A 27,893-nucleotide genomic window follows, 5' to 3' on the forward strand; every position below is an offset into this window, starting at 1 on the left:
CAGAACCACAGTGATACAGTAGATTGAAGCAGGGAAGAGGTCTGCCAGATGATTTCAGACCCCCCCCAAATCTGGTTTCCCTTGGAAACCCTAATAGTGCAGTTTAGAACTTCAGTCTTTCATGCCTGGAATTCAGTATCTTTTAATGTACCAAAGTTGGAAATGACAGTAGTTCTGGAACATAATTTTGTTTTTGTAAAGACCACAATTTTATTTATTTAAATCAATTTTTGAAATATTGAGGCTCTTGAACTACTCTTTTGTTGCTAGTAGCCTCAGTATTACTAAATGAGGGAAAAAATGCTGTGTCCTACTTGCCAAGAAGCCAGAGTAATTTATTTATTATCTTTATTTGTTAACCTTCTAGGAATCTCTCATTCTGCTCTAACCATAATGAACCCTCTGTATTATTTGTTTATTGAATTGCTTCCCTTTAATTCATTTTAGGTGCTTTTGAAGATGATGATATCACGCATGTTGAAGGAAGTGTAGATCCTATTCGAGATATAGAAATAATACATGAAGAGCTTCAGCTTAAAGATGAGGAAATGATTGGGCCCATTATAGATAAACTAGAAAAGGTGGCTGTGAGAGGAGGAGATAAAAAACTAAAACCTGAATATGTAAGTAAAAATTTCAGCTTCTTTCAACACTCAAGAGTTTATTTTTCTTGATTAAATGTTTAAAATAATGCATGTGACATATCTAATATGGGGATGGAATTTTACAAGCCAAGGGTTATTTCTGTGTAAAAAATTGTTAAGAAGCTTTATTTTAAAACAACCAAGGGCCATGGTGATAGGCTATTTAGGGGGTTCTGAGCAAGCAATAGCTAGCAGTAATAATGAGTGTTTTATATGATTCTATGTAGATCTTCAAGTTTTAGTGTTAATAAAGTGTGGTTTTATGATGAAGAATTTACTGGATTTGGAGAAATGACTCATACAGGTTTCATGGATTTGAAGAAGTGATTTATACAAAGAATTGGTTCTCCATAGGGGTTGACTAAATGAATACACTCTTAAAGTAGACAGATCATTTTACTCTTGTGTGGAATGAAAACATGCATCATTGCTCTTAATATTCAAAGGTGTTTTCATATTAGAATGAATAATTATTACTAATGTTATAATAAATGTTCCAAAATGTATTTTGAAGCTTTTAGTTTACATATGATTGAATTGTTTTTAATATTTAAAAAACAGTGCCCTGGCCGGGTGTGGTGGCTCATGGCAAAACCCCATCCCTACTAAAAACACAAAAATTAGCTACTCAGCTACTTTTTAATCCCAGCTACTCAGGAGGCTGAGGCAGGAGAATCACGTGAACCTGGGTGGCAGAGGTTGCAGTGAGCAGAGATTGTGCCACTGCACTCCAGCCTAAGTGACACAGCAAGATTCCATCTCAAAAAAATACACAATGATGGTCTCATAGATTATAACATCAGATTTTTTCTATACCTTTTCTATGTTTAGATACACAAATATTTACCATTGTGTTACAATTGCCTACAGTATTCAACACAATAACATGCTGTACAGATTTGTAGGAGCAATAGGATATACCATATACCCCACAGCCTAAGGGGTATAGTAAGCTGTACAATCTATGTTTGTGAAAGTATATTCTGCATTGTTTGCACAAGGACAAAATTGCTGAAAGACACATTTCTCAGAACACTATCCTCATCATTAAGCACTACATGACTGTAGTTTCTTTCTTTGGGAACTGTATCAGGAGACACACATCAGAGAGTAAGGAATTGAAACTAGCAAGAGAATGTAACCAACACAAAGTATGTAAATGAGCAGATTACCCCCATGGGCCGCTGGGGCTCAGTCCGTCTGGGAGCCTCTGGAAAAGCAGTATGGAAAGTACCTTGTAATTTTCTACAAGAGTGAGGAAGCTGGGGTAATTATCAACCAGTTAAGGCTATGGGTTCTCCTAGGAGTGTTAACTCCCTGGTGTCTGATGTCTTTGTGGTTTGATCATAGAGTTTAGACAGACTAACAAATGCTTACCTTAAGCCATAACCATATACTGGACCTGTGAGGGCAAAGGGGATATGGGCATGGGAAGCCTGTAATCCCAGCACTTTGGGAGGCCAAGGCAGGTGGTGGATCACCTGAGATCACGAGTTCAAGACCAGCCTGGCCAACATGATGAAACCCCATCTCTACTAAAAATACAAAAATTAGCCAGGGGTGGTGGCACACACCTGTAATCCCACCTACTCAGGAAGCTGAGGCAGGAGAATCACTGGGACCTGGGAGGCAGAAGCTACAATGTTCCAAAATCACCCACTGCACTCCAGCCTGGGTGACAGAGTGAAACTCCATGTCAATTTAAAAGAAAAGAAAAGAAAAAAAGTGGATACCTATATGATTATGATATCAACTAGTTACTGTAGGGAAATTTCTTTTAGAAATATATTTCTTATGTTCTCTAGCAAATGGTCTAATAGCATAAAAATGTGATGGATAGAAAAGAGATCGCTACTTGAAAGTTATGAGAAAGATAGGCAGGTCATTGTTTACCAGGTATTTACCTGATTATTTTTTAATATTGTTGATTCTTCCTGTTCATTAAATGTATCTTCTTTATTTTCTGGGTAATCTTTCATAAATTCAACATTCAAACCTCTTTCTCTATGAAATTTCCAGTTTCTAGATTTGGATGTCATATATATATATATATATATATATATATATATATGATTTTTTTTTTTTGAGACGGAGTTTCGTTCTTGTTACCCAGGCTGGAGTGCAATGGCGCAATCTCGGCTTACCGCAACCTCCGCCTTTTGGTTCAGGCAGTTCTCCTGCCCAGCCTCCTGAGTAGCTGGGATTACAGGCACGCGCCACCATGCCCAGCTAATTTTTTGTATTTTTCGTAGAGACGGGGTTTCACCATGTTGACCATGATGGTCTCGATATCTTGACCTCATGATCCACCCGCCTCGGCCTCCCAAAGTGTCATTTATATTTTTATGTTAATAAGCATGAAAGACTTGGGTTAAATATACTCTAGCATGAAACAGGAGCCAACTTTTTAATGGTAAAGTAGAGCTTTTCCTGAGAGCAAGGTTGATCTATTCTGATATAAGATATATCTTTTTTTCTTTTTTTTGAGATGAAGTCTCACTCTGTCACCCAGGCTGGAGCGCAGTGGCACAATCTCAACTCACTGCAACCTCTGCTTCCCTGGTTCAAGCGATTCTTCTGCCTCAGCGATTCTTCTGCCTCCCGAGTAGCTAGGACTACAGGCCTGTGCCATCATGCCCGCAGATTTCTTTTGTATTTTTAGTAGAGACGGGATTTCACCATATTGGTCAGGCTGGTCTTGAACTCCTAACCTCGTGATCTGCCCGCCTCTGCCTCCCAAAGTGTTGGGATTACAGGCGTGAGCCACCGCAACCGGCCAAGATAACACCTTTCATAGTGAGTCTTGCTATCTGGAGTAAAACCCAGGCACAAAAGAAGGCAGGAGTGGGATAAGCATTTTCTCTTGTTAGCCAGGTGTGTTTGTTTCCTCGATTGCCATAACAAGCATCACAAACTGGATGGCTTTAAACAACCATTTCTTCTTTCCCCATTCTGGAGGATAAGTCTGAAGTCAGGGTGTTGGCAGAGCCATGATCCCTCTGAAACCTTTATGGGGCAGAAGTTCTAGCTTCTGGTAGCTCCAGGCGTTCCTTGCCTTGTGGCAGCAGAACTCCAAACTCTGCCTTAGTCTTCACGTGGCCACATTTCCTGTGTGTCTCTGTCCAAATTTCCCTCTTCTTATAAGGACATGAGTCATTGGCATACAAGCCCACCTTCCTGTAAGTATGGCTTCAGCTTAATTAATTCCCAAATAAGTTTACTTGCTGAGTATCAGGAATGGGATTCAATCTATAATACCAACTCTTCAATATCAAGGTTAATTTTAAATCTATTTAAGTGTATGTACATTCCATTTGGAAAAATGAAATTTGGAAAATGAAGTTAGGCTTTAAGGAACAATATATTTTGTATCGATTATTTGGAAAGCATTATAGTTAGAAAATATTTATAGAACTAATAGTTATCTAATTGAAGAACTAAAGTCCACCAGAAATTATGAGTCTTTTTTTCTGAAAATGTTTGGGTAAAAAATCAATGTCTTCAGTAATATGTAGCTATTAGCACATTTCTTTTTTTTTTTGTTGCATTTTAGGTTTTGGGGTACATGTGCAGAACATGCAAGACAGTTGCATAGGTACACACATGGCATTGTGTTTTGCTGCCTTCATCCCCTTAACCCACATTTGGCATTTCTCCCCAGGCTATTCCTCCCCAGCTCTCCCCCACAATGTCCCTCCCCTATTCCCCCCAATAGACCCCAGTGTGTAGTACTCCCTTCCCTGTGCCCATGTGTTCTCATTTTTCATCACCCACCTATGAGTGAGAATATGCGGTATTTCATTTTCTGTTCTTGTGTCAGTTTGCTGAGAATCATGTTCTCTAGATTCATCCATGTCCCTACAAACGACATGAACTCATCATTTTTGATTGCTGCATAATATTCCATGGTGTATATGTGCCACATTTTCCCAATCCAATCTATCATCGATGGGCATTTGGGTTGGTTCCAGGTCTTTGCTACTGTAAACAGTGCTGCAATGAACATTCATGTGCATGTGTCCTTATAGTAGAACGATCTGTAGTTCTTTGGATATATACCCAGTAATGGGATTGCTGGGTCAAATGGAATTTCTATTTCTAAGGCCTTGAGGAATCGCCACACTGTCTTCCACAATGGTTGAACTAATTTACAATCCCACCAACAGTGTAAAAGTGTTCCTATTTCTCCACATCCTCTCCAGCATCTGTTGTCTCCAGATTTTTTAATGATCGCCATTCTAACTGGCGTGAGATGGTATCTCAATGTGGTTTTGATTTGCATCTCTCTGATGACCAGTGATGATGAGCATTTTTTCATATGTTTGTTGGCCTCATGTATGTCTTCTTTTGTAAAGTGTCTGTTCATGTCCTTTGCCCATTTTTGAATGGGCTTGTTTGTTTTTTTCCTGTACATCTGTTTGAGTTCTTTGTAAATTCTGGATATCAGCCCTTTGTCAGATGGGTAAACTGCAAAAATTTTTTCCCATTCTGTTGGTTGCCGATTCACTCTGGTGACTGTTTCTTTTGCTGTGCAGAAGCTGTGGAGTTTGATTAGGTCCCATTTGTCTATTTTGGCTTTTGTTGCCAATGCTTTTGGTGTTTTGGTCATGAAGTCCTTGTCTACTCCTATGTCCTGAATGGTTTTGCCTAGATTTTCTTCTAGGGTTTTTATGGTGCCAGGTCTTATGTTTGAGTCTTTAATCCATCTGGAGTTAATTTTAGTGTAAGGTGCCAGAAAGGGGTCCAGTTTCTGCTTTCTGCACATGGCTAGCCAGTTTTCCCAACACCATTTATTAAACAGGGAATCATTTCCCCATTGCTTGTTTTTGTCAGGTTTATCAAAGATTGTATGGTTGTAGATATGCTGTGTTGCCTCCGATGCCTCTGTTCTGTTCCATTGGTCTATATCTCTGTTTTGGTACCAGTACCATGCTGCTTTGATTACTGTAGCCTTGTAGTATAGTTTGAAGTCCGATAGTGTGATGCCCCCTGCTGTGTTCTTTTTGCTTAGAATTGACTTGGCTATGCGGGCTCTCTTTTGGTTCCATATGAAGTTCGTGGTAGTTTTTTCCAGTTCTGTGAAGAAAGTCAATGGTGGCTTGATTGGATGGCATTGATTCTGTAAATTACTTTGGGCAGTATAGTCATATTCACGATACTGATTCTTCCTAACCATGAACATGGAATGTTTCTCCATCTGTTTGTGTCCTCTCTTATTTTGTTGAGCAGTGGTTTGTAGTTTTCCTTGAAGAGGTCCCTTACGTTCCTTGTGAGTTGTATTCCTAGGTATTTTATTCTCTTTGTAGCGATTGTGAATGGCAGTTCATTCTTGCTTTGGCTCTCTTTAAGTCTGTTATTGGTGTAGAGGAATGCTTGTGATTTTTGCACATTGATTTTATATCCTGAGACTTTGCTGAAGTTGCTTATCAGTTTCAGGAGTTTTTGGGCTGAGGCGATGGGGTCTTCTAGGTATACTATCATGTCGTCTGCAAATAGAGACAATTTGGCTTCCACCTTTTTTATTTGAATACCCTTTATTTCTTTTTCTTGCCTGATTGCTCTGGCTAGAACTTCCAGTACTATATTGAATAGGAGTGGTGAGAGAGGGCATCCTTGTCTAGTGCCGGGTTTCAAAGGGAATGCTTCCAGTTTTTGCCCATTCAGTATGATATAGCAGTTTCTTCTTATATTCTTAAAGCAATTTTAAAAACTTATATTGACATAAGTTTTGGTTTTTTTTTTTTTTTTTTTTGAGGGGGAGTCTTGCTCTGCACCCAGGTTGGAGTGCAGTGGCGCAATCTTGGCTCACTGTAACCTCTGCTTCCTGGGTTCAAGCGATTCTTCTGCCTCAGCCTCCCAAGCAGCTAGGACTACAGGCATGCGCCATCATGCCTGGCCGATTTTTTTTTGTATTTTTAGTAGAGACGAGGTTTCACCATATTGGCCAGGCTGGTCTCTAACTCCTGACCTCGTGTTCCGCCTGCCTCGGCCTCGCAGAGTGCTGAGAGAGATTACAGGCGAGGGCCACCGCACCCAGCTTAACATAATATTTGAAATATTTAAGGTATTTGTTTTTAATGAAAATTGAAAGATTCAGAGTAGCATACAAGCATACTTTGTTTTGTTGACCTTCGCTTTATTTGGTTCCACAGGTATCGTGGGCTTTGGGGTTTTTGTTGTTATACAAATTGAAGGTTTGTGGCAACCTGTGTTGAGCAAGTCAGTGCCATTTTTCCAATAGCATGTGCTCCTTTTGTGTCTCTGTCACATTTTGGTAATTCTTACAATATTTTAAACCCTTTTATTATTATAGTATCTGTTAAGGTAGTCTTTGATCAGTGATCTTTGATGTTCCTGTTATAACTGCTTTGGGGAGGCATGAACCAATCACATAGAAGGCAGCAAACAATGGATAAATGTTGGGTGTGCTCTGATTGCTGCAACTACTGGCTGTTTCCCATCCCTATCCCTCTCCCGGGTTGTCTGTGTTCCCTGAGACACAGCATTGAAATTGGGCCAAATGTTAATGATACCCCTACAATGGCTTCTGAGTGTTCAAATGAAAGGAAGAGTCACATCTCTCACTTTAAATCAAAAGCTAGAAATGATTAAGCTTAGTGAGGAAGGCATGTTGACAGCCAAGATAGGCTGAAAACCAGTTCTTTTGCACCAGTTAGCCAAGTTGTGAATGCAAAGGAAAAGTTCTTGAAGGAAATTAAAAGTGCTCCTCCAGAGAACACACAAATGAGAAGAAAGCAAAACAGCTTTATTGCTGATATGGGGAAACAGTTTTGTTTTAGTTCTGTTTTTTGACATGGTGTCTTACTGCATTGCTCAGGCTGGATCCAAACCCCTAGGCTTAAGTGATCCTCTCACTTCAGCCTCCAAAGTAGCTGGGATTAGAAATGTGTTCCACCATGCCTGGCTAATATGGAGAAAATTTTAGTGTTCTTCATAGAAGATTAAACTATCCACAATATTCTCTTGAGTGAAAGACTAGTCTGGAGCAAGGTCCTAACTCTCTTTAATTATAGTTAGAAAACAGAAAGGTGAGGAATCTGCAGAAAAAAGACTGGAAGCTAGCAGCAGTTGTTTCATGAGGTTTAAGAAAAGAAGCCATGGCCCTAATATAAAACTGCAAGGTGAAGCCACAAGTGCTGATGTAGAAGCTGCAGCGAGTTCTCCCGGTCAAACTAAGATCATTGATGAAGACAATGAAAACAACAGATGTTCAATGTCGGCAAAAGAGCCTTGGAAGAAGGAATTTCATAGCTTGAGAAAAGAAGTCAAAGCCTGGCTTCAAAGGATAAGCTCACTCCCTTGTTAAGGGCTAAGGCAGTTGGTGACTTTAAGTTGAAACCAATGCTCATTACCATCCTGAAAATCCTAGAGCCCTTGAGAGTTATGCTAAATCTATTCTGCCTGTGCTATATAAGTGGAACCACAAAACCTCTATAACAGCACATCTGTTTACAGCATGGTTTACTGAATATTTTAAGCCCACTGTTGAAACCTACTGCTCAGAAAAAAACAATTCCTTTCATTGAGACCTACTGCTCATTGACAGAGTACCTGATCATTCAAGAGCTCTGACAGAGATGTGCTAGGAGGTTAAAGTTGTTTTCATAGCTGCTAAGACAACGTCCATTCTGCAGCCCATAGATCAAGGAGTAATTTTTATGTACAAATCTTGTTATTTAAGAAATACATTTCATGAAGACTGTAGCTGTCATAGGTGGTGATTTATCTGATGGATCGGGCAAAATAAATTGAAAACCTTCTGGAAAGGATTCACCATTCTATATGCCATTAAGAATATTTATGGCTTATATGGCATGGTGGCTCATGCCTATAATCCCAGCACTTTGGGAGGCCAAGGTGGGTGGATCATGAGGTCAGGAGTTCAAGACCAGCCTGGCCAACATGGTGAAACCCCGTCTCTACTAAAAATTAAAAAAAAAAAAATTTTTTTTTTTAAATAGCCGGGTGTGGTAGTGTGTGGCTATAATCCCAGTTACTCGAGTTCTGAAGCCGGAGAATTGCTTGAACCTGGGAGGTGGAGGTTGCAGTGAGCTGAGATTGTGCCACTGCACTGCAGCCTGGTTGACAGAGCAAGATTCCATTTTGGAAAAAGAAAAAGAGTATTCATGATTCATGAGAGTTCAGAACATCAACCTTAATAGGAGTTTGAGATGAGTTGATTCCAAATCCACATAGATGACTTTGAGAGGTTCAACATTTCAGTGGAGGAAGTAACTGCAGATGTGGTGGAAACAGCAAGACAACTAGACGTAGTGGAGCCTGAAGACATGATGGAACTGCTGTAATCTCATGATAAAACTTGAATGGATGAGAACTTGCCTCTTATGGATTAGCAAAGAAAGTGGTTTCTTGAGATGGAATCTCCTGCTGGTGCAGATGTTGTGAACACTGTTGAAATGACAACAACAAATTTAGAGTAATATCAAATAAGCTTAGTTGGTAAAGCAGTGGCAGGGTTTGAGAGGATTGGCTTCCGTTTTAAGAGAAGTTGAAATGTGAGTAAAATGCTGTGAAACAGCACTGCATGCCACAGGGAAATTTTTTGTGAAAGGAAGAGTTGATTGATATGGCAAACTTCATTGCTTTCATATTTTAAGAAATTGACACAGCCAGCCAACCTTCAGCAACCACTAACCTGATCAGTCAGCAGCCATCAACATTAAGGCAAAACCCCCCACCAGCAAAAAGATTATAACTCACTGAAGGCACAGCTGATCATTAGCATTTTTTGGTAAAAAATATTTTTAAATTAAGGTTTGTACATTGTTTTTGTAGACACTTAACAGACTACCATATAGTATAAACATAATTCGTATGCGTACTAGGAAACAAAAAAAATTGCGTGACTTGCTTTATAGCAATACTCTATTGCAGTGGTCTGGAACTAAACCTGCAATATCTCTGAGGTATGGTTGTACTGTAAAAATCTGTTCCTCCTTTTGTCTTCACATTTACCCCTTTCTTCTCTTCGGACTGTTGTGTGTCCTTTCAGCACTATTCATATATGACTGAAAGAGATTATTTCTAAAAAAGCATGATACTAGACTAATTTTTGGTAAGGCTGGACTCTCAGTCTTCATAATTTCTAGTTAATTGAACCAAATTGTTTAACAGAGAAGCTGTTATCTATGACTCCTTCCTCTTTTATACCATCTGTGTCTCATCCTGTTGATTTTATTTCTTGAATATTCCCCATACCTTTCTTCTTCCTTGTTTTTATGACTACTTCTTTGGTTTGAGCCTCAATTATGCTTAATTTATTTTTGCAGTTTAACTGATCTTTTTTCCTCTAGCTTGCTCTTGTTTTCCACTAACCTAAAATGAAGATCTAATCATGTTATTCCCATGATTAAAATACCTATTTTCTATGGGATACTGGTAACATAAAGGCCATGGCTCACAAAGTTCTTTGAGATTTGGATTTGCCTGATTTAACTCTGTTTTTTTTTTTTTCTCAATTTTCCTGATAGTGAATGTAGGGCTTTAAATGTACTGATTTTACATGAGGTCATTTATCAGAACTTTACCTCTTTGGTTCTCTTCCATTCGCATTTCTTAGTTATTCTTCAAGACATAGCCTAAATCAAAAGTTCCCTGTTCCTTGAAAAAAACTTTTTTTATTGTGGTAAACTATACCTAACATAAAATATACCATTAATCATTTTAAGTGTATAATTCACTAGCATTAAGTACATGTATAATATTGTACAACTATTACCCATATATATTTTCAGAACTTTTTCATTATCTCATACTGGAACTTTGTGCTGGTATTATTCTTACAGCTTTTCTATAAGTTTAAATTTTTTCAAAATAAAAAGTAAAAATGAAACAATAATGATAACATATTTTAATATATAGTTCAGTTAAAATACATGACAATAATACAGACAGGGTAGGAGCAGTAAAATTGAGTAAAAATGTTGTAATACTGCAATAAAAGACAAAGACTGTATTTCAAAATAACCAGAAAAGAAGATTTTGAATGTTCTTACTACAAAGAATTGATAAATGTATGAGGTGATGAATATGCTCAATACCGCAATTGATCATTACACAAAGTGTATATGTATCAAAACATCACACTGTACCCCATAAGCATACACAATTATTATGTGTCAGTTAAAAATAAAATTTCAAGTAAATTTACTTTCTCTGGGGAAAGAGAAAAAATGAGTTTGGCAGTTACTCAAAAAGTTAATTATAGACTTACCATATGAACTAGCAATTCTAATTCTGGGTATATACCCAACACAGTTACTCAAACAAATATATGTGCATGTCATGTTCATAATAGCAAGTCATAATAGCCAAAAAGGAATGAAGTACTGATGCTACAATGTGCATGAGCCTCAAAAACATTATGCCATGTGAAAGAGGCCAGGCACAAAAGGTCACATTGTGAATGATTCTGTATATATGAAGTATTAAGAATAGGCAAATCCATAGAGAGATAACTGCATATTGGTGGTTGTCAGAGACTAGGGGGAGTAATAATGGCTAGAAACTGCTTATGAGTACATTGCTTTATTTTGAAGTGATGGAAATGTTTTGGATCTAGATAGAGGTGGTTTGCCTAACATTGTGAGTGTATGAAATGCTTTAGTACTAAATTACGTTCAGATGACTTATTTTATGTTTTATGTATTTCACTTTAATAAATTTTTTTAAAATTAAAAAAACAAAGAATGTCAGATTGGGTTTGAAAAGGCCACTTCTCTTCGGCTTACAAGAAACACATTGTAAATACAGATGTTTCTGGACTTATATTGGGGTTACATCATAAGTTGAAAATATTTTGTCAGCCTGGCACAGTGGCTCATGCCTGTAATCCAAGCACTTTGGGAAGCCGAAGCAGGTGGATCACTTGAGACTAAGAAACCAATGTAGCATAACGCTGTCTCTACTAAAAATACAAAAATCAGCCAGGCATGGTGGCGCACACCTGTAATCCCAGCTACTCGATGGCTGAGGCAGGAGATTGCTTGAACCCCAGAGGCAGAGTTTGCAGTGGGCTGAGATCAAACAACTGCACTCCAGCCTGGGTGAAAAAGCGAGACTGTCTCAAAAAGGAAAGAAAATATTGTATGTCAAAAAAAAGCACTAATACCCCAATAAACCCATCATAAAGCCCAGAATTCATAAGCTGAACTATCATAGGCCCAAATTCTTCTTGACTTACAACACGGTTATATCCCAGTAAAGTAAAAAATCTGAAATCAAATGAACCATTGTAAGTTGGAGATACAGAAGCATTGAAAGCAAAGAATGAAGAAATGTATACTGTGCAAGCCCTAACAACAAAAAGTTGTTAATGTAGTATACGATATCAAAGTAGACTTTAAAGGCGTTACAAGGGACATTTCATGATGCCAAATGTTCAGTAGACCAGGAGGCATGGTAACTTAAGTTTATAGGTGCATAATAAGATAACCTTAAAATACGTAATGCAAAAAGTGGCAGGATTGAAAGACAAAACAAAAACAAATCTATAGTAGTGAGAGAAATCTTAATACTTTTAGTAATTGATAGAATAAGCACACACAATTTTAGTAAAGAATATAGGAGATTTAAACAACTAAATGAAGGAACTTGATTTAATTGACATATATAGGATACTGCACCCAACAACAGTAGAATGTACATTCTTTTCAAGTAAAAATGGAACATTTACCAAAATTGACCATTTCATTGGCTATAGAACAATGAATGAATTTCAAATTATTGAAATTATAAAGAATATATTACCTGAACACTATGAAATTGAACTTAGCAGTCAATGATGGGAAGATTACTAGAACTTTTCTAAATGTCTGGAAGTTAAGCAGTATAATTCTAAAAGATCTCATGTTTCAAAGAAGAAGTCACTATGGAAAGAAAATAGTTTATGATAATGAAAATGCAATATGTCAAAATTTGTTTTTTCTGTTGTATACACTCAAGTTCTATAAATTTAGACATAAATATATATGTCTCAAAATAAGGAAAGGTGAAATCAGTGATCTGAAAGTGTTTTTCTGAAAGAATTAGAAAAAGAACAATAAAAGGAACCCAGAGAAATTAGATAAAATGAAACAAGATGAAAGTAAATATTAATGAAATAGGAAAGAAACATGTAATAAAAAGGATCAAAAAGGCCAAAAGTTGGTCATTTGAAAACACTAGTAAAATATAAATTCTTAGCAAGACTAGTGAAGGGGGGGAAAAGAGAAGCAAAAAACTAGCATTATAAATGAAAATGTATTACTGTAGATTCTATAGACATCAACATACTACTAAGAAGATATTATAAGCAATTTATGGCATTGATTTTGAAAAATATGAGATGGGCAAATTTAAAAGACTACTTAACAAAATGAGTTTAAAAGGAAATAAAAAATGTAAGTAGTCTTATATCTTTTGAAGAAATTGAACTCATAATTTTAAACGTTACTATAAATAAAAGCCCTGACCCATATGACTTTAGTATACATGTAAAGTCTCAGTCACAGTTTTTCATACAGTAGAAAAAGAAGAAAAACTTCTCACCTAGTTTTATGAGGTCAGAATAGTCATGATACCAAAATCTTATAAGAGAGAAAAATTATAGATGATTTCATGAACATAAAAGCAACATTCCTCAGAGAAAGAAGATATTTGCAGTATACAGCAAAGAACTCCTAGACAGACAGCCCGATATGAAAAATATGCAGATACTTCAACAAGTACTTCACAAAAGAAGAAAATTCCTCATTAATCACCACAGAGATGCAATTTCAGACTATGGTGAGAAACCATACATTTGCCATAAATTAATAAGACTGACAATACCAAGTGTTGGGAAGAATGTGAAGCAAATGAAATTGTCATACAGTGCTGATGGGAGTGTAAATTAGTACATCTGCTTTTGAAAATTTATTAGTAATATGTATGAAGTTTGGATAAATGTCTGACCTATGACCAAGCAATTCTAATCTTAGGAATATACTCAAGAGAAATGCATGCACAAATTTACCAAAATACATGTACAAGAAGGTTTATAGCAGCCTTATTCCTAATAGCATTAAAGTATGAATAGCTTAGATGTCCATTAACAGTAGAATGTTTAATTGTGCAATATTCCTACAGTGAAATATTATACAGTGGAGAACAACACAGTACTGCTACATGGAATGGCATGGATGAATCTCACAAATAATATTAAGCAGAAGAAGCCAGACACAAAATAATATATATTGTATGATTATTTCTATAAGTTTCAAAACAGGCTGCTTTGTGATGCAAAGAAGCCAGAATAGTGATTATCTCTGAAGAGGAATGAAACATTGTGACTATACTACTACTAATATTCTAAATGTTGATCAGGAAGTTAATTGCAGGCATGTGTTTATTCTCTGATAGTTCATTTGGGCACTTATATATGCTACACTGAGTGTATGTTCTACTTCAGTATATTCCCTTCTCGATTTTGACTTAGAGACCATTGATTATCTTCTGCCATATCACTGCGTCTCTGGATTGGACTTTTATTTTTCTACTTTGATTTTGGTTTCATTAAAAATATTTGTACTTTTATCAACTCCTTTGACATACTCGTTTTTTTCTAGCCTCACTGTTCTCTTTTCATGACCTCATGCTCCTATTGCATAGATGCTCTTATCTTTTTGCATTCTACTAATTATGCCAAATAATTCATTGAGGTTTTTTTTGTTTCTTGGTCATTTTTAAAGATGTGTTTTTCCTATGACTCTACTTTCCATGAATTATCAGTATTCCTTTTATTAAAATCAGATTTGTTGGCTTCCCCACAAACTCTACCCCTTCCTTAAACATGGCAAAATCCATTCAAACTTATTTTTAGGAATCATAGGGGGACAGTTGCCTTCTTCTTTTTAGTAATGGCCAGATCCTTGAGTGTATACCTCAAACTTAGAATATACCTCAGAAGTAAATTGGTGTCCATTTGGGTTACCACTTTATTGCAGACAGGGGCTAGGAACATTATATTAGGGTGGTGATGGTGTTACTATCTGCTTCAGTGAATCATGTAACTGAAAATCTACAACTGGCAACATGTATTCTACCAAAGTTATTGCTAGAATTAACCTATCATGTTAATTCTTGGGGGATCCCACACACACACACCCATATACTCATTGTCATATAGAGCATTACTGCTAGTTCTGTCTGTTATTGCCTAATCCTTTTCTGGAGTTTCAGTCATTCAGGTATGTAGAAGGATATTAGTCAGGGATCAGTACTCTAGCCTTCATAAATAGCAGCCTTCATCTAGTAGAACAACAAATGCTTAACACTGTAATTCAGAGAGATCTCAAACATCAGGTTATTAATAGAATATACAGTGAAGGTCTATTTTATAAGAGAAAGCTTAGTTTGATTTGTTTTTTCTTCTTCAATTTCGGGTGTTTAAAGGGAGTAGTTGGAGGATGCTGTATTAGTGGACTTCTAGCGAGACTGTTTTGAATAGGAAACCTTGCCCTAATTCTTGCGGTCTGGATACATTGTTGGCTGTCTTTATTAAAGCTACCTAACCAGCATGTCAGTTCATCTGGATATCAGTATCAGAATTATGGTGGCAAGTTTTCCTGAAGGTAAGTATAACTTGGAAGTTATAATTATTGCAGAATAAGAGTGAATCACCTTTTTAAACCACCAAGTCTATCCATTTAGCCATCAAATTTTAGGATTACAGATGGTGGGCAGAGAATAGATGAAGTCCCTCCCTCCCCTTTCCCTGTGAATATACCTTCATTTTTTTCCTATTATAACGGTGATATTTATTGATCAAAAATTTTAAAAAGTGTTGTTTTAAAAAGAAGGCAGTAAGGGAAAAGCTCTCTGGCATCTAACCTTCTGGAGATTTCTATAGCTAATTATTTAGTGTGGTATCTATTCAGTTTCATTATTTGAGTACGTCTATTTGTATATATTATATGTCGTTTCAAAACCATAAATGGAATTACACTATGTACTCTACCATAAATATTATTATCTATTGAGTATCCACTGTATGCCTGGAACTTGCCAGTTGTTTTACAATATTTACTTGTTTTACTTTCACCATCACCATATGTTTAATTGGAGCTATACAGCTTTATAGAAGCAAACTTAGAGCGATTAGGTAACTTCCCCAAAATTACTCAGCCAGAAAGTGGTAGAACCAGGACACGAACTCAAATCTTGAGGAATATGGCCAAAATCCATATTCTTAACCATATTCCATTGTTCTAAACCTCCTGTTCTCACTTAGCAGTATATTTTGGATGTTTTCCCAGGCATATGTACATATAGATATATCTCATTTTAATGGATACAAAGTGTTCTGTTGTATCAGTGCTCTATAACTTAATTAGCAAATCTCCAATTAATCAATTAATGGCATTTTAGATTTTCTTTTTTTCTTTCTTTCTTTTTTTTTTGAGACAGAGTTTTATTCTTGTCACCAGGTTGGAGTGCAATGGCAAGATCTCAGCTCACTGCAACCTTTACCTCCCAGGTTCAAGCAAATCTCCTACCTCGGCCTCCCATGTAGCTGGGATTACAGGCACCCCCCCCCCAATTTTTGTATTTTTTTTTTTAAGTAAAGATGGGGGTTTCATTATGTTGGCTAGGCTGGTCTCAAACTCCTGACCTCAGGTGATCCACCGCCTTGGCCTCCCAAGGTGCTAGGATGACAACTGTGAACTACCACGCCTGGCCTAGATTTTCTTTTTTTTTTAAAAAAAAAAAAAAAAAAGAAAAGAAAAGTTTATTTCTATCATTATGTGTTTGGAAACAGGGTCTTGCTCTGTCACTCAGGCTGGAGTGCATGGAGTGATCATAGTTTGCTGCACCCTCATACTTGGCTCAAGCAGTCCCCACCACCTCAGCCTCTTGAGTAGCTGGCACTACAGGCATACACCACCACGCCCTATTAATTTTTTATTTTTTGTAGAGATGGGGTCTTACTGTGTTGCCCAAGAGTGGTCTCAAACTCCTAGTCTCAAGCCATGCTCCTGCCCCAGCCTCCCAAAATGCTAGAATTACAAGCATGACCACTGTGCCTGGCTTTTTAGATGGTTTCTAATCTATATCTGAATTCTCGTGCCAGTGTTATACTATTCTAATTACTATAGTTTTATGGCTTATTTTAATATGTAGTAGGACAAATCCCATATATTTCACTCTAAACATTTTTTTTTTTAAATCTGAAATTTTATTCATTTATAATGTGAGACTCCATACATTTCTAATGTTAACAAAGGTTATCCACATTCAAAATATGTTGAAATGATATGATTTAAGTTAACTTCAATAGTAGGATAATATGTGGGTTACTAGCTCTCCGCGGACACAACGAGAGCTCCAATCCTGGGTTGTTCTCACAGCGCCATCTTCTCTAAACATTTTTTTTACCCTCAAGCAAGTAGTTCTTTTAGAATAATGATATATTTAATATATAATATTCTCCAACATCCGTATTATGTTTTTACTGGAAATTGTTAAATATTATAATAGGTAGAATTTTTGTCAGTACAGTATTGATCAAGATACATAAATTTTCAGTGCAGGATCTGGCTAAAGCAAGTTTTGGGTCAGTGTCTCAGCCTCTGATCTGTGAGTCCCTGGACCTAGAACATTTACTTAATTGGCTGTTGTTGGGGCATTTGAGTGTTGCCATCAGAGTCACTAATAGCCATTGTTCTTGGACTTTTGGATTATGGATCCCTTTGAAAAGCAGTTGAAGTATATGTGCCGTCTTCCCTCAAAGGCACATAAACAGAACTTTATGTACAGTTTCAGCTTATTAAGGAATCCTTGAAATCTATTTATGGATTGTAGGTTGATAATTCCTGCTATGGGAGCTGAAGATACCAAGATAGAGAAGTCTAGTAGTCTAGGAATGTCTAATAAATGACTGGATTATTATGTAATTGTCTGCAAAGATAAATTACTATTTTTGTGATACACGGATTAATGATCAGCTATTGTACCCAAATAATAATAATAAGAATACTGAATTTGAGAATGAGGACTTTGAATAACAACCTTGGGGGATGTCTAGGCTAAACGAGGAAGAGTTATAAAAGCAGTAAGGAAGACAAATATACCAGGGTATGGAGCAGAACATGAACTTTCAAGTTACTTAGACCTAAATTTGAATCTCATTTCTGCCACTTACTAGCTATGGGAATTTAGACAAGTCACACATAATGCTCTGAGTGTAAGTAAGTTACAGTTGCTGTTAACAGTAATAAAAATAACAAAATATAACAAGAAAATAGAGCATTTCTAACGTTAAATATGAAGCTATCAGTAAAAAGAGTCAAAGCAAAAGAGTGAGGTATTCAAGGTGAGTTTGGGTTAAGTTTCTTTGCAGTTAAAAGACAGTTGTTCAGCAAAAGGTAGTCCTTGCAGTATGTGAAGATTAGAAGCCTGACTGGAGATTTCATTAAAAAAGGCCAGTATATTTAGTAACTCTGAAATTTAAAGAAAAGGACTAGTGAATAATTATACAGATGGAAAAGTGTACAAATGCTTTAAAGGAGCACCCAAGAGAACATACTGCCATTTTGCAGATCACTGGTATTTAATCTTTCGGCAATCATAACAATGGCAACCACTCACATTTATTGAGAATTCATTCTGTACCAAGAACTGTGTTAAACACTGTATGCATTATCTCTTTTAATCATCACAACAACCCACAGGAGGTAGATCTCATTCTCTGCATTTTATCAATGAAATAGTTCACAGACCTGGTAAGTGGCTAGGATTTATTCCCACACTTAAGCATTATACTGCTACCTCTCAAATTAGTACACTCGTATAACTGCAATCTAACCAAAATGTTCAAATGACCAGGAGTTTTTGTGTATCTCTATGATGTAGAGAATTTATTTTGAAAATGAGGGATTTGTTAAAGTTATCAAAACAGCCCACTTTAGTACCCCTACATCTGTATTTCTATATAATAATAGTAAAGAAATATGGAACCTAAGGCAACGTCTAAATGCATTGTGTGTTTGATTTTCTTTTCCAGTTAACCAAGTTCAGTTAACTGGAACTTTTTATTGTTCTAATCATCGTTATTTATATATGTATTTGTGCATATGAACATAAGGAAATAAATTCAATCAACCATTAAGCATTATGTGCAAACAAGCCCAAATGTTTTCTTTGATCTGTTTAGAAGTTTTTCAGATAGGGAATATAACATCTTTTAATTTTTTGCTAAAGTTAGAATTAATATTTACTTTATGTAAGGAAAAGAGCACATTGAAACTATACCATATACTGATCATTTATGTAAGATAATCATATTTGAAAAACAATCTATTTTTGGTTTGTCTTAAATAAAACTGACATCTTTTAGTCAATTTAAGTTGTCTTTTCTTGGCTGTTAAATCTTTTGTGGGAATAATTAATAAGAGCACTGAGTACAAAATATTTTTCTTTCAACTGTTCAAAAACTAGGTTGTAATGTATAACTTTCTCTAAAAATATTTGAATGTGGCTTTAAGGAATACTATGCTGTTTAAGAATTTGATTATAAGTGAATTATATTAACTTATTTTAGTTGACTGCAAACAAATTTTTGAGTGCTCCTAATTTGTAATATAATTTGTAATTTGACAAAGAAAAAAAACTAATGCCAAAATGCTTTTGTGATAAGATTCCCATATCTGAAGTAATGGTCTAGTTAATTTAAAATGAAAGAGAAATACTGAAATTCCTTCACTAGTGATCAGCACTTATAGAAGCTCTTAGGTTTTGTAAAATGTTTATAGTTACAGAGTATTTTATAGTTTTTATATGATTAAAATTTAATTTCTTCCCCTATTTTTGTTTAGCTTTCTTTTGTCTGTTTTCTTTCTTTAATTGAAAAAACTAATGGAACCAAATATAAGATGGTACCACTGTTTTTTCTTTCTTTTGTATAATCTTGTTGCGTGTCTCTACATAAGCTGTTCTGGCCACTCATCATAGTAACCAGCTGGGCCATTTCACCTGCTGGAGCCATTAAAGAGGACTCTCTCCCCCTAGATTAATCCCCTCCGACATTAGTTTTTTGCACTGACAACTAGAGCAGGCATTCAGAATTTGCAGGTGGCCAGTGTGACGCACATAATTGCCTACAATTTTAGGCAATGAATAAAAATGGTCTACATTACTTGTCAAAGGTTGTATATGCAGTGCCAAGTGAGATCTATGGGAAGCCTTTTAGGGTTTAAAGAACAGTTAATAGCAAGGCTGCACAGGGCTTTTTTAATCATAATGCATTTGTAATATAGCACTTTGATCTTCTCCTTGTAGGAAATGGTGTTACATTAGCCACTTTTAAACATTTATGAGTGAAATTCAGTTATAGAAGAGTAAAAGTGATTATTCTTAAGCAGAACATGTTAGATTTCATTAAAAGTTTTCAGCTTGCCCCTTCCTTGTTAAAATCTGTGGGAAGTCCTTTGCCTGGAGGGTTTCAAATCAGGATCTAAGGATTTAAGGCTTTTTCCTTATTTTTCCTGTTGGTAACAGCAAGATTTGGAAGGAAGGTACACTAAATATTGAGATAATTTATACAAATGGACATATAAAGAAGAATAACTGATTATGGCAAAGTAAAATGTATCGATGAAAATCCAAGAAATTGATTACTAATGCTTGTGTTACAATAAATTTTGAGAAATGCATATTTAAAACATAGCCATAAATTATCTTTAATAACAACAACAACAAAAACCCAGATGACTCTCAAATGCACTTCTTCTGGAAGAGCTAAATTTGACCTTTCAGACCCGAGAGCCTTTTATTAACACCTGCCTGTAAGGAGAACCTTGCCACACGCAGCTTTTAGATTCAGAACCACAAAACTGATGAGGAAAGGCTTGAAGGGTTCAGTTTGTGTCACTTGCTGTTTGCCGTTTCCATTTCACAGATGATTAATCTTTCTGTGAAGAAAGGCCAGAGAAACAAAGCACATTGGGCTCTTCCTGCAGTTACTCCTTCTGAATGCACACTAGCTTGCTAACTAAAAGGCCTTTAGATTTCCAGCAGAGAGAGATGTTCTGAAAGTGAATGCAGCTGGTTGGAGGTCACCAGTGCAGGGCTCTTGCCATTGTGTAATGGAGGCTTTGGCAGGTTGGGGGGGTGGGGAGATTGGGGGTGTTGGGGGTGCGGCTGCGGGAGAAGTGGGCTGGGAGAAGGTGTTGGCAAAAAATTAATTTAAAATAAAAAGGGAATTGGTCAGTTGATTTAAGATTTTGGAGGCTGGATCATTGATATAGACTCAATTTTGCCTTGTTTGTTTTTCTTCTTAGGGGGGAAAAGTATAATTTAGTCTTTCTCCAGTATATTCCCTCACTCCATTTCCTAATAGCATGTTTGTCTTCTATGTGACATCACTAGGTAATATTGAAGTGGTATTACCTCTTGTATTTAGTCTTTGATATAATTGAATTGTCTTGACATTTTTCAGGCTGTTACCAATTTTTGCTAATATTGTCCATTTTATACATTAAAAATTTAATGCCACGATGTTTTGTTAGTATTTGGTTTTTAAATGAGGTATTGAAAATAATTGTTTGTGTGTCCTAGCCCCCCTTTCATTAAAACAATCTATTTTTATTTTGAAAATCTGAAATCTTTATTTTAGTATTTAGTATCTAAATGCTTAGTTATTCATATATATTTACTTTTTTCTCAATCACGTATAGGATATAATGTGCAAAGTAAAATCCTGGGTTATAGATCAAAAGAAACCTGTTCGCTTCTATCATGATTGGAATGACAAAGAGGTGAGTTATAAATATGCCATCTATTACTGCCTTTGCTTTCATTTCCTAGGGAACAAATTAGAGTTGTCATTATTTTACACTTACCATTATATCTAAACTTTTATTTCTGTCAGTGATTGCTTATTCCTGGGCTTGTTATTTTTTTCTTTTCCCCCACTCATGATATTTCATAACCATGAATCCTTTGGAAACAAGAATTATAAAAATGAAAATGCCTACTTGTTTTAAAGAATGTTTACTTTCAAATTCTTCAGTGATTTACTCCATATTTACTAAACTTTTAAAAGGGATTCTTTCTCCATCTCCCACTTTAGATTGAAGTGTTGAATAAACACTTATTTTTGACTTCCAAACCAATGGTCTACTTGGTTAATCTTTCTGAAAAAGACTACATTCGAAAGAAAAACAAATGGTAAGTTTTTCCTCACCAGATATACCCAGATGGGTCATCTCTGCACACACACAAACACACACACGCACATATGTACTTAAAGCTATGTTTAATTTTAATATTTTTCTTCTTATTATTAAAAAGTTTAAAATGGATGAGAAAGCTTTGCTTGGCATTTACCTACACAGGTGAGTCTTCTAGTTGATTTATAGAGCACTTAAGAAAAACTGAATTAAATTAACCAATATTGAATCATATATATTTACTTATCAAATGTAAGTTTATTAGACATTATTGTTTATTTCCATTGCAAAATGATAATAAATGTAGTTACAACAATAAAACTTCTTACAGTAGCAATTTCTAGCTGTGTTGACATTATAAGTGACTTTACCCTCTTGGGGTTGTAGCTGGGCATGAATTTTAAAATCCAGGTTGAATGCTTTAAAAATAAAAATATTAAAAAAAAGGTTGTATGTGGGGGAAAAGCCAGTACCTGTTTCAAATGCTTTAAAAGTACACCAAGGTAAAAACTATGCATTAATGTATGGATTGTCATTTTTGGCATGTAACCAAAATGTGCAAGATTTGTTACTGTCACTAATGACTTCAGCAAGTTATGTGTTCATACGTGTGGGCATGTCCACGTTTGGCACAGTACTCACTTTGACTTGCCTCACTGGCTCTAAGTATTTTATACTATTGAGTCGTACAAACAAATCAAAACTATCCAAAGCAAAATATCTGAATTCTCCTAAAATATATTGTTGGTTTCTCCCTGTACTTCATTAAGTACTTAGATGCACATGGTTTCAATTTTCCATTAAAAATTCTCATTTCCATATGATATCAAAGAGTGAGAAGGCTTTAAACTGAAAAATAAACATTCATAGACTGGAAGCCAAAACAATAATTAATGTCAGATGGTTAACTCCAATAAATCGTTAGAATAAATTCTGTGAAATTACTGCAACTAAAAATGCCCTGTTGATATTACTATAAGACATTTTGTGTTCCTGATAGGAAGCTGAATTTAGCCTCTTTTTGGTAATGTTATAAAAATCATAAATTTAACATAAAGATTTCATTCAGGCTGGTCAGTATCCTCCATCAGGTAATTAACTTTAAAATAATCAGTTCTGTCTCCTTTCAAATTCTTATAAATTTGATGATTAATGTGTTAAAAATTGTTACCTTTAGGAATGAATTTTAAAATTTATTACTTGACCTCAGTTAATAAATCTTCTCATTGTAGTAAGTTTCTTGAGGCTCTGTGAAACAATACAGACATCAAAGTTTACATGAAAAGGGATGAGTCAGTTTCCTTGCCCAAAGGGGCTTCTCACACCTGTATTTGGATGATTACAGGTAGAACTCCCTAGCTCTAATTGTATAGTAAATACCATTTCCCAGACCCTAATGGTAGACAGACTGCTTAGGAGACGCCAGTCTGTGATTTAGCTGTCGCCAGACACCCCATGTTTTTTGTGAGACCAGTTGTGATGATGATATGGTTATGGCAATTGAAAGTAAACTCTTGTCTAAATAGCAAATTTTAATTTATAATAATGTAGAGGTATGAATGATCCTATTTAGAAAACCAAATTTTAATAGTTTTATGTATAACTAATGATCTGGTTTGGGGTTGGTGTCCGTATGTTTTGTGGGGAGGGTTGGGAGGGATCCAGATCTTGTGGAAGTTAGTGTAATTGTAGCTGAAAGATCAAAGACTGGGTAACTGAGTGATGTTCCAGAAGAGAATTTACCACATAGCCATTTTCTGTACAGTTTCTGCCGCCTGCTGTTCCTATTTTCCCTCAAGCTAGCCATTGACTACCCCCTGTGCATCCCTGCTCGTAAAAAATGATTGAGGAAGTATTTGTCATGTATTTATGAGTGGGAAATATTGTGTGATAGGGAATGGCATCTACTGGAGCCAGAAAGATTGCCATTTTCCTTTCATTCAACCACTCTGCTACAGCTTTAAATCCTCTGTTTATGCAACATAGCCTTTGTATTAAAGTGCAGAATAAATTTTTATTATGAAGAATATGAACACTAGGTTTTCATCATTTATAACACTGAAAGCAGATGTAAATAGTTAAAATCCATTTTAACTACTAAATCCATTTAATTGTGTTAGCATCTTGTTTTTTGGTAATGTTTACATCTAAGCTCCATTTGCATTATTAGTTGCTTCTTTATTAAAAGAAAAAGTTTTTTTTTTTTTTTTAAGGTTGACATATAGTGTTTCTACAGCAAATAAGACTGATGCAGGCAACAGTAATAAATATTTTCATGGGTCTTTTAGATCTGGAAAACTACTTTAAACCATCAGGAAAGAGGAGAGGAGAGGTTTGTGACTTTGGCCACAAGAGGAAGACTAAAACTGTTGTTATTTTAGCAGGTCACCATTTGGGAAGTAATGAACACTTTAGTTACTGAAGTTCACTTTAAATGTAAATGTTACATGTTATTTTGCAACCCTAGAAAAGAAGGAAGCATTTTGAAAGATAAGTCTATTGTGTTATTGAGTAACTCTATCGACCTTTTGAAAGATGCAAAAACTGGAGTGGCTCCAAGCATCTATTCACCAGTTTTAACAATGTTGAATTAGTCATTCCGTTGATTTATGATTAAAGACCTAGCCCCTGAAGAGAAGCTGCCGTGGCAGCCGGGTTGGTTGCAGTTGTGTTATGATCAAATGACAGTAATCAAAATGTTGTTAAGTAAATCCACAAACCATTTTTTATTATTACAAATTCCTGTTTCTTGAATGAATAAAACTATGTAGATGTTTTTGTTGTTTTTGGTGAGCACAAGCGTTTTTGAACACTTGCGGTTTTCATTTTCTAAATACGATCAGCTGTTACTTATAACTAAGATTATATACTGTACGTGGTATTAATTTTCATTTGAGATTGCTTACTGAGTCATGGTGTCAAGCAGGTACAGGACATTAGAACTGTCAAACTACTGCCTAATTAGGGGTTTAAATTTCAATCTTTGCACCCTTGCTGCTCTGTTAGTAGTGTATGCCATCCAATTATGAAATCAGTAGAACAAATTAATTTTAGATATTTTTTATACCTACCAGCTATCAATTATGTTTCATTCTTGTGATTCTACCTTTCTTGAAACTGTTAATAAAAGATGGTTATATTGTTATTTATTATACTACATATTTATGTTCAACTGGAAAATATAACTAAACTTTCAGATACGCAGACTGTGTGTGTGTGTGTGTGTGTGTGTGTGTTACACACATTTTTATGTGCCCTGGCGGACTTGTAGTCATTTAACATTACCTTTTGGGTAGTAGTATATGAGGCAATTAATCTTAGTGATGAAATTGATTCAAGATAGGTAGACAAATACTTGGAAAGTCTATTAAGATGTTTTATAATGAAGGGCAATGTGGCAACTTCACTAAATGCATTTTAAATAGAAAAGTGTTTTATTATTAATTCTTATTATGCCATGATTCAGTTCCTTCCTCTTTGCCATCTTTGTGTGTTCATTAGTTTTCCATATAATTTCTATACAACAACTAAAAATAGTTTGGGGATACTATACATTAAGTGCTTGGTTCAGGGGGAATCATGGAATAAATATATTGTCTTGATTTCTTCAGCTGCCTATAAAAATTACAGCCATTATATCTCAACGAGTATATAAGTAGGTAGAAATGCATGCTTTTTTGACACACAATTTTCTATGTCTAAGTGCATATATATATACATATATGCATATATACATATAAATATAAAAACTATTTCTGTAGAACTATTGTAGGAGGTCATCAGTTACAGACAAGATTATTTACTTAAGCTAGAAATATAACACAGACATTCTGCTTTGGAAAGATTATTTTGTATTATGATAAAGCTTATTAACAGTATTATTTATACTATGAATTAGAATTTCAAATAATTTTTGGTGAATGAATTTTGTGGAATTATTTCTTTATCTGATCAGAATCTTTAGCATTAAAAAGAATATACTAAAGAAAAATCTTTTTATTACATGACATGGAAGGCTGAAAGAAGTGGGGGTGGGGAAAAAACCTTTGCCCATTTAGGAATCTGTTTTTTCTTTTTTTGGTCAAATGTACTTTTGCACTTGAATATATTTCTACATGTAATGTTATTTGTGAATTTCTGTTTGGTTTTCATTAAATGTGTTTTGGTTATTTTGACAATTTCATATTCTTATCAAGAGGTAACAATGCAGTAGTGTACTTCTGATTTCTTATGAAAGAGATAATTAGATACGAAAGCCCATCTTTTTATATGAACATAGTAGTACTGACCCTATGCATATTAGGAATTTCCCTTGGCCTGTTTGTATTTTTTGCAATACTATTTATAGCCAAATATTTTTATTTGCCAGTTGTTCACTAAATTTAAGAAAGTGATACATTTGGAAGTATCAGTTGTAATCTTCATTAGCACCATCTGCTGACTTACTGATTTATGAGTGATATAAGTCATCAAATATGTCAGGACTTTCATCTTTTTCAAACTAGATGAAGAATTTCACTTCACATGAATAGGAAAAGTTTTATAAAATTTTTTCTAGCTTCCAGAGATTAAAAGGTTTATAAGTACTTTTTAAAAAATAAGTGTTCCTTAGGATTCTCTCAGGTGAAATTAAAATATATATTCCCTATACATGTACACATGTTTATGATCTAGGAAATGAAGTATAAAGTTTGGTTTATAGCTATACAGTGTTCTTCAAATTACAAATGATTAATGTACAAAAAGAATTTTCTTGCTTCCCTACCCTACTCACTTTGTTGAATAATTCAAAGACAATTCTCTTAAAAATCTGCACTGGAAATTAAGGATCTCTGAGTCATATTTTGTTCCCAACACTCTGAGTTGGGATGAGCTACACTCTTAGAACTGGAGTTGACAAGATTTGGGTTTGTGTTCCTGCCGGAATCTCATGTTGAATTATAATCCCCAGTGCTGGAGGAGGGGCCTGGTAGGAGATGATTGGATTGCAGGAGTGGATTTCCTTCTTGCTGTTCTCATGATAATGAGTGAGTTCTCATGAGATCTGGTTTAAAAGTGTGTAGCACCTACCCCTTTGCTCTCTTCCTCCTTCTCTGGCCTGCCGTGCCTGATTCCTCTTCACCTTTGCCACGACTGAAAGTTTCCTGAGGCCTCCCCAGCCATGCATCACAGCTTGCAGAACCGTGAGCCAATTAAACCTCTTTTCTTTATAATCACCCAGTCTCAGGTAGTTCTTTATAGCAACGCGAGAATGAATGGACTAATACAGGATTTAGATTAGTAATTGTTGAAGAAGGTAGAGGAGAATGTTGAAGCTTGGAAATCTTAGTACTGTTGGGAGTGGGACATATAGTGCAGGACTTTGGGAAGGATTTAGAATGGAAGCTCAAGATAGTTTGTTGGATTTGAGTAACAGGTTTTCCTGGGAGAAGCCTGGAGAAAAGAAAAGGTGAACAATGTTTTGCCTAATAATATGCCCTGCTTGCTCGGGATAGGAGGAAGAGTATTATTTGTCTCTACTCTTCTCTGCTATGCAGCATGTTCCCCAGGCACAGCATCTACCTTTGGGCTTAATGTTGTAGTTTAATGATTTGATGAGTTAAATAGACTTGAAGGCTAGCCTAAAATGCTAGGTAATTATATACTGTATAATTAACAGTATATTAATAATACTGTTTCTGTAAGGAAAATGAATCCTAAAAAACTGGAGAATATGGTTTATTTGTAACCTAGGGAGTAGATGCTACCAAGGAGTTTGGTGTATTAAGAATACTACTTTAGAATTTGAAATACAAGTACTGTGGTCCTTACATACTCCTGTAACTAGCTCTTTGACCTTGACCATTTAAATTACCTAGCCTTTCATGAAGAAGATAGTTCATTTAAAATGTGTTCTGTGTAAATAGTGTTTCCCAAAATTAGTTATAGCTCAAAAAGAATTCAGTAATAGAAAAAAGTACTTGTTTGGCCTTGTGAATGCATCCTTTGGATACATTACCTTGGTTTTTATTTCTGTTAT

General features: G+C 35.5%; 1 protein-coding gene across 3 annotated transcripts in view; it reads left to right on the forward strand.

Annotated features, from left to right (window-relative positions):
- The window catches only part of OLA1 (Obg like ATPase 1), a 176,923-nt gene that overhangs the window by 104,223 nt on the left and 44,807 nt on the right, over positions 1 to 27,893 (forward strand). For all 3 annotated transcript variants that reach the window (XM_035304521.2, XM_054257510.2, XM_002749327.6), the window contains 3 exons: positions 448 to 623; positions 21,380 to 21,460; positions 21,775 to 21,872. In XM_035304521.2, the coding sequence (XP_035160412.1) occupies positions 448 to 623; positions 21,380 to 21,460; positions 21,775 to 21,872 (355 nt within the window). The remainder of the gene's footprint in view (positions 1 to 447; positions 624 to 21,379; positions 21,461 to 21,774; positions 21,873 to 27,893) is intronic.

Source organism: Callithrix jacchus, chromosome 6, assembly GCF_049354715.1.
Source record: "Callithrix jacchus isolate 240 chromosome 6, calJac240_pri, whole genome shotgun sequence".
NCBI classification, from domain to species: domain Eukaryota; kingdom Metazoa; phylum Chordata; class Mammalia; order Primates; family Cebidae; genus Callithrix; species Callithrix jacchus.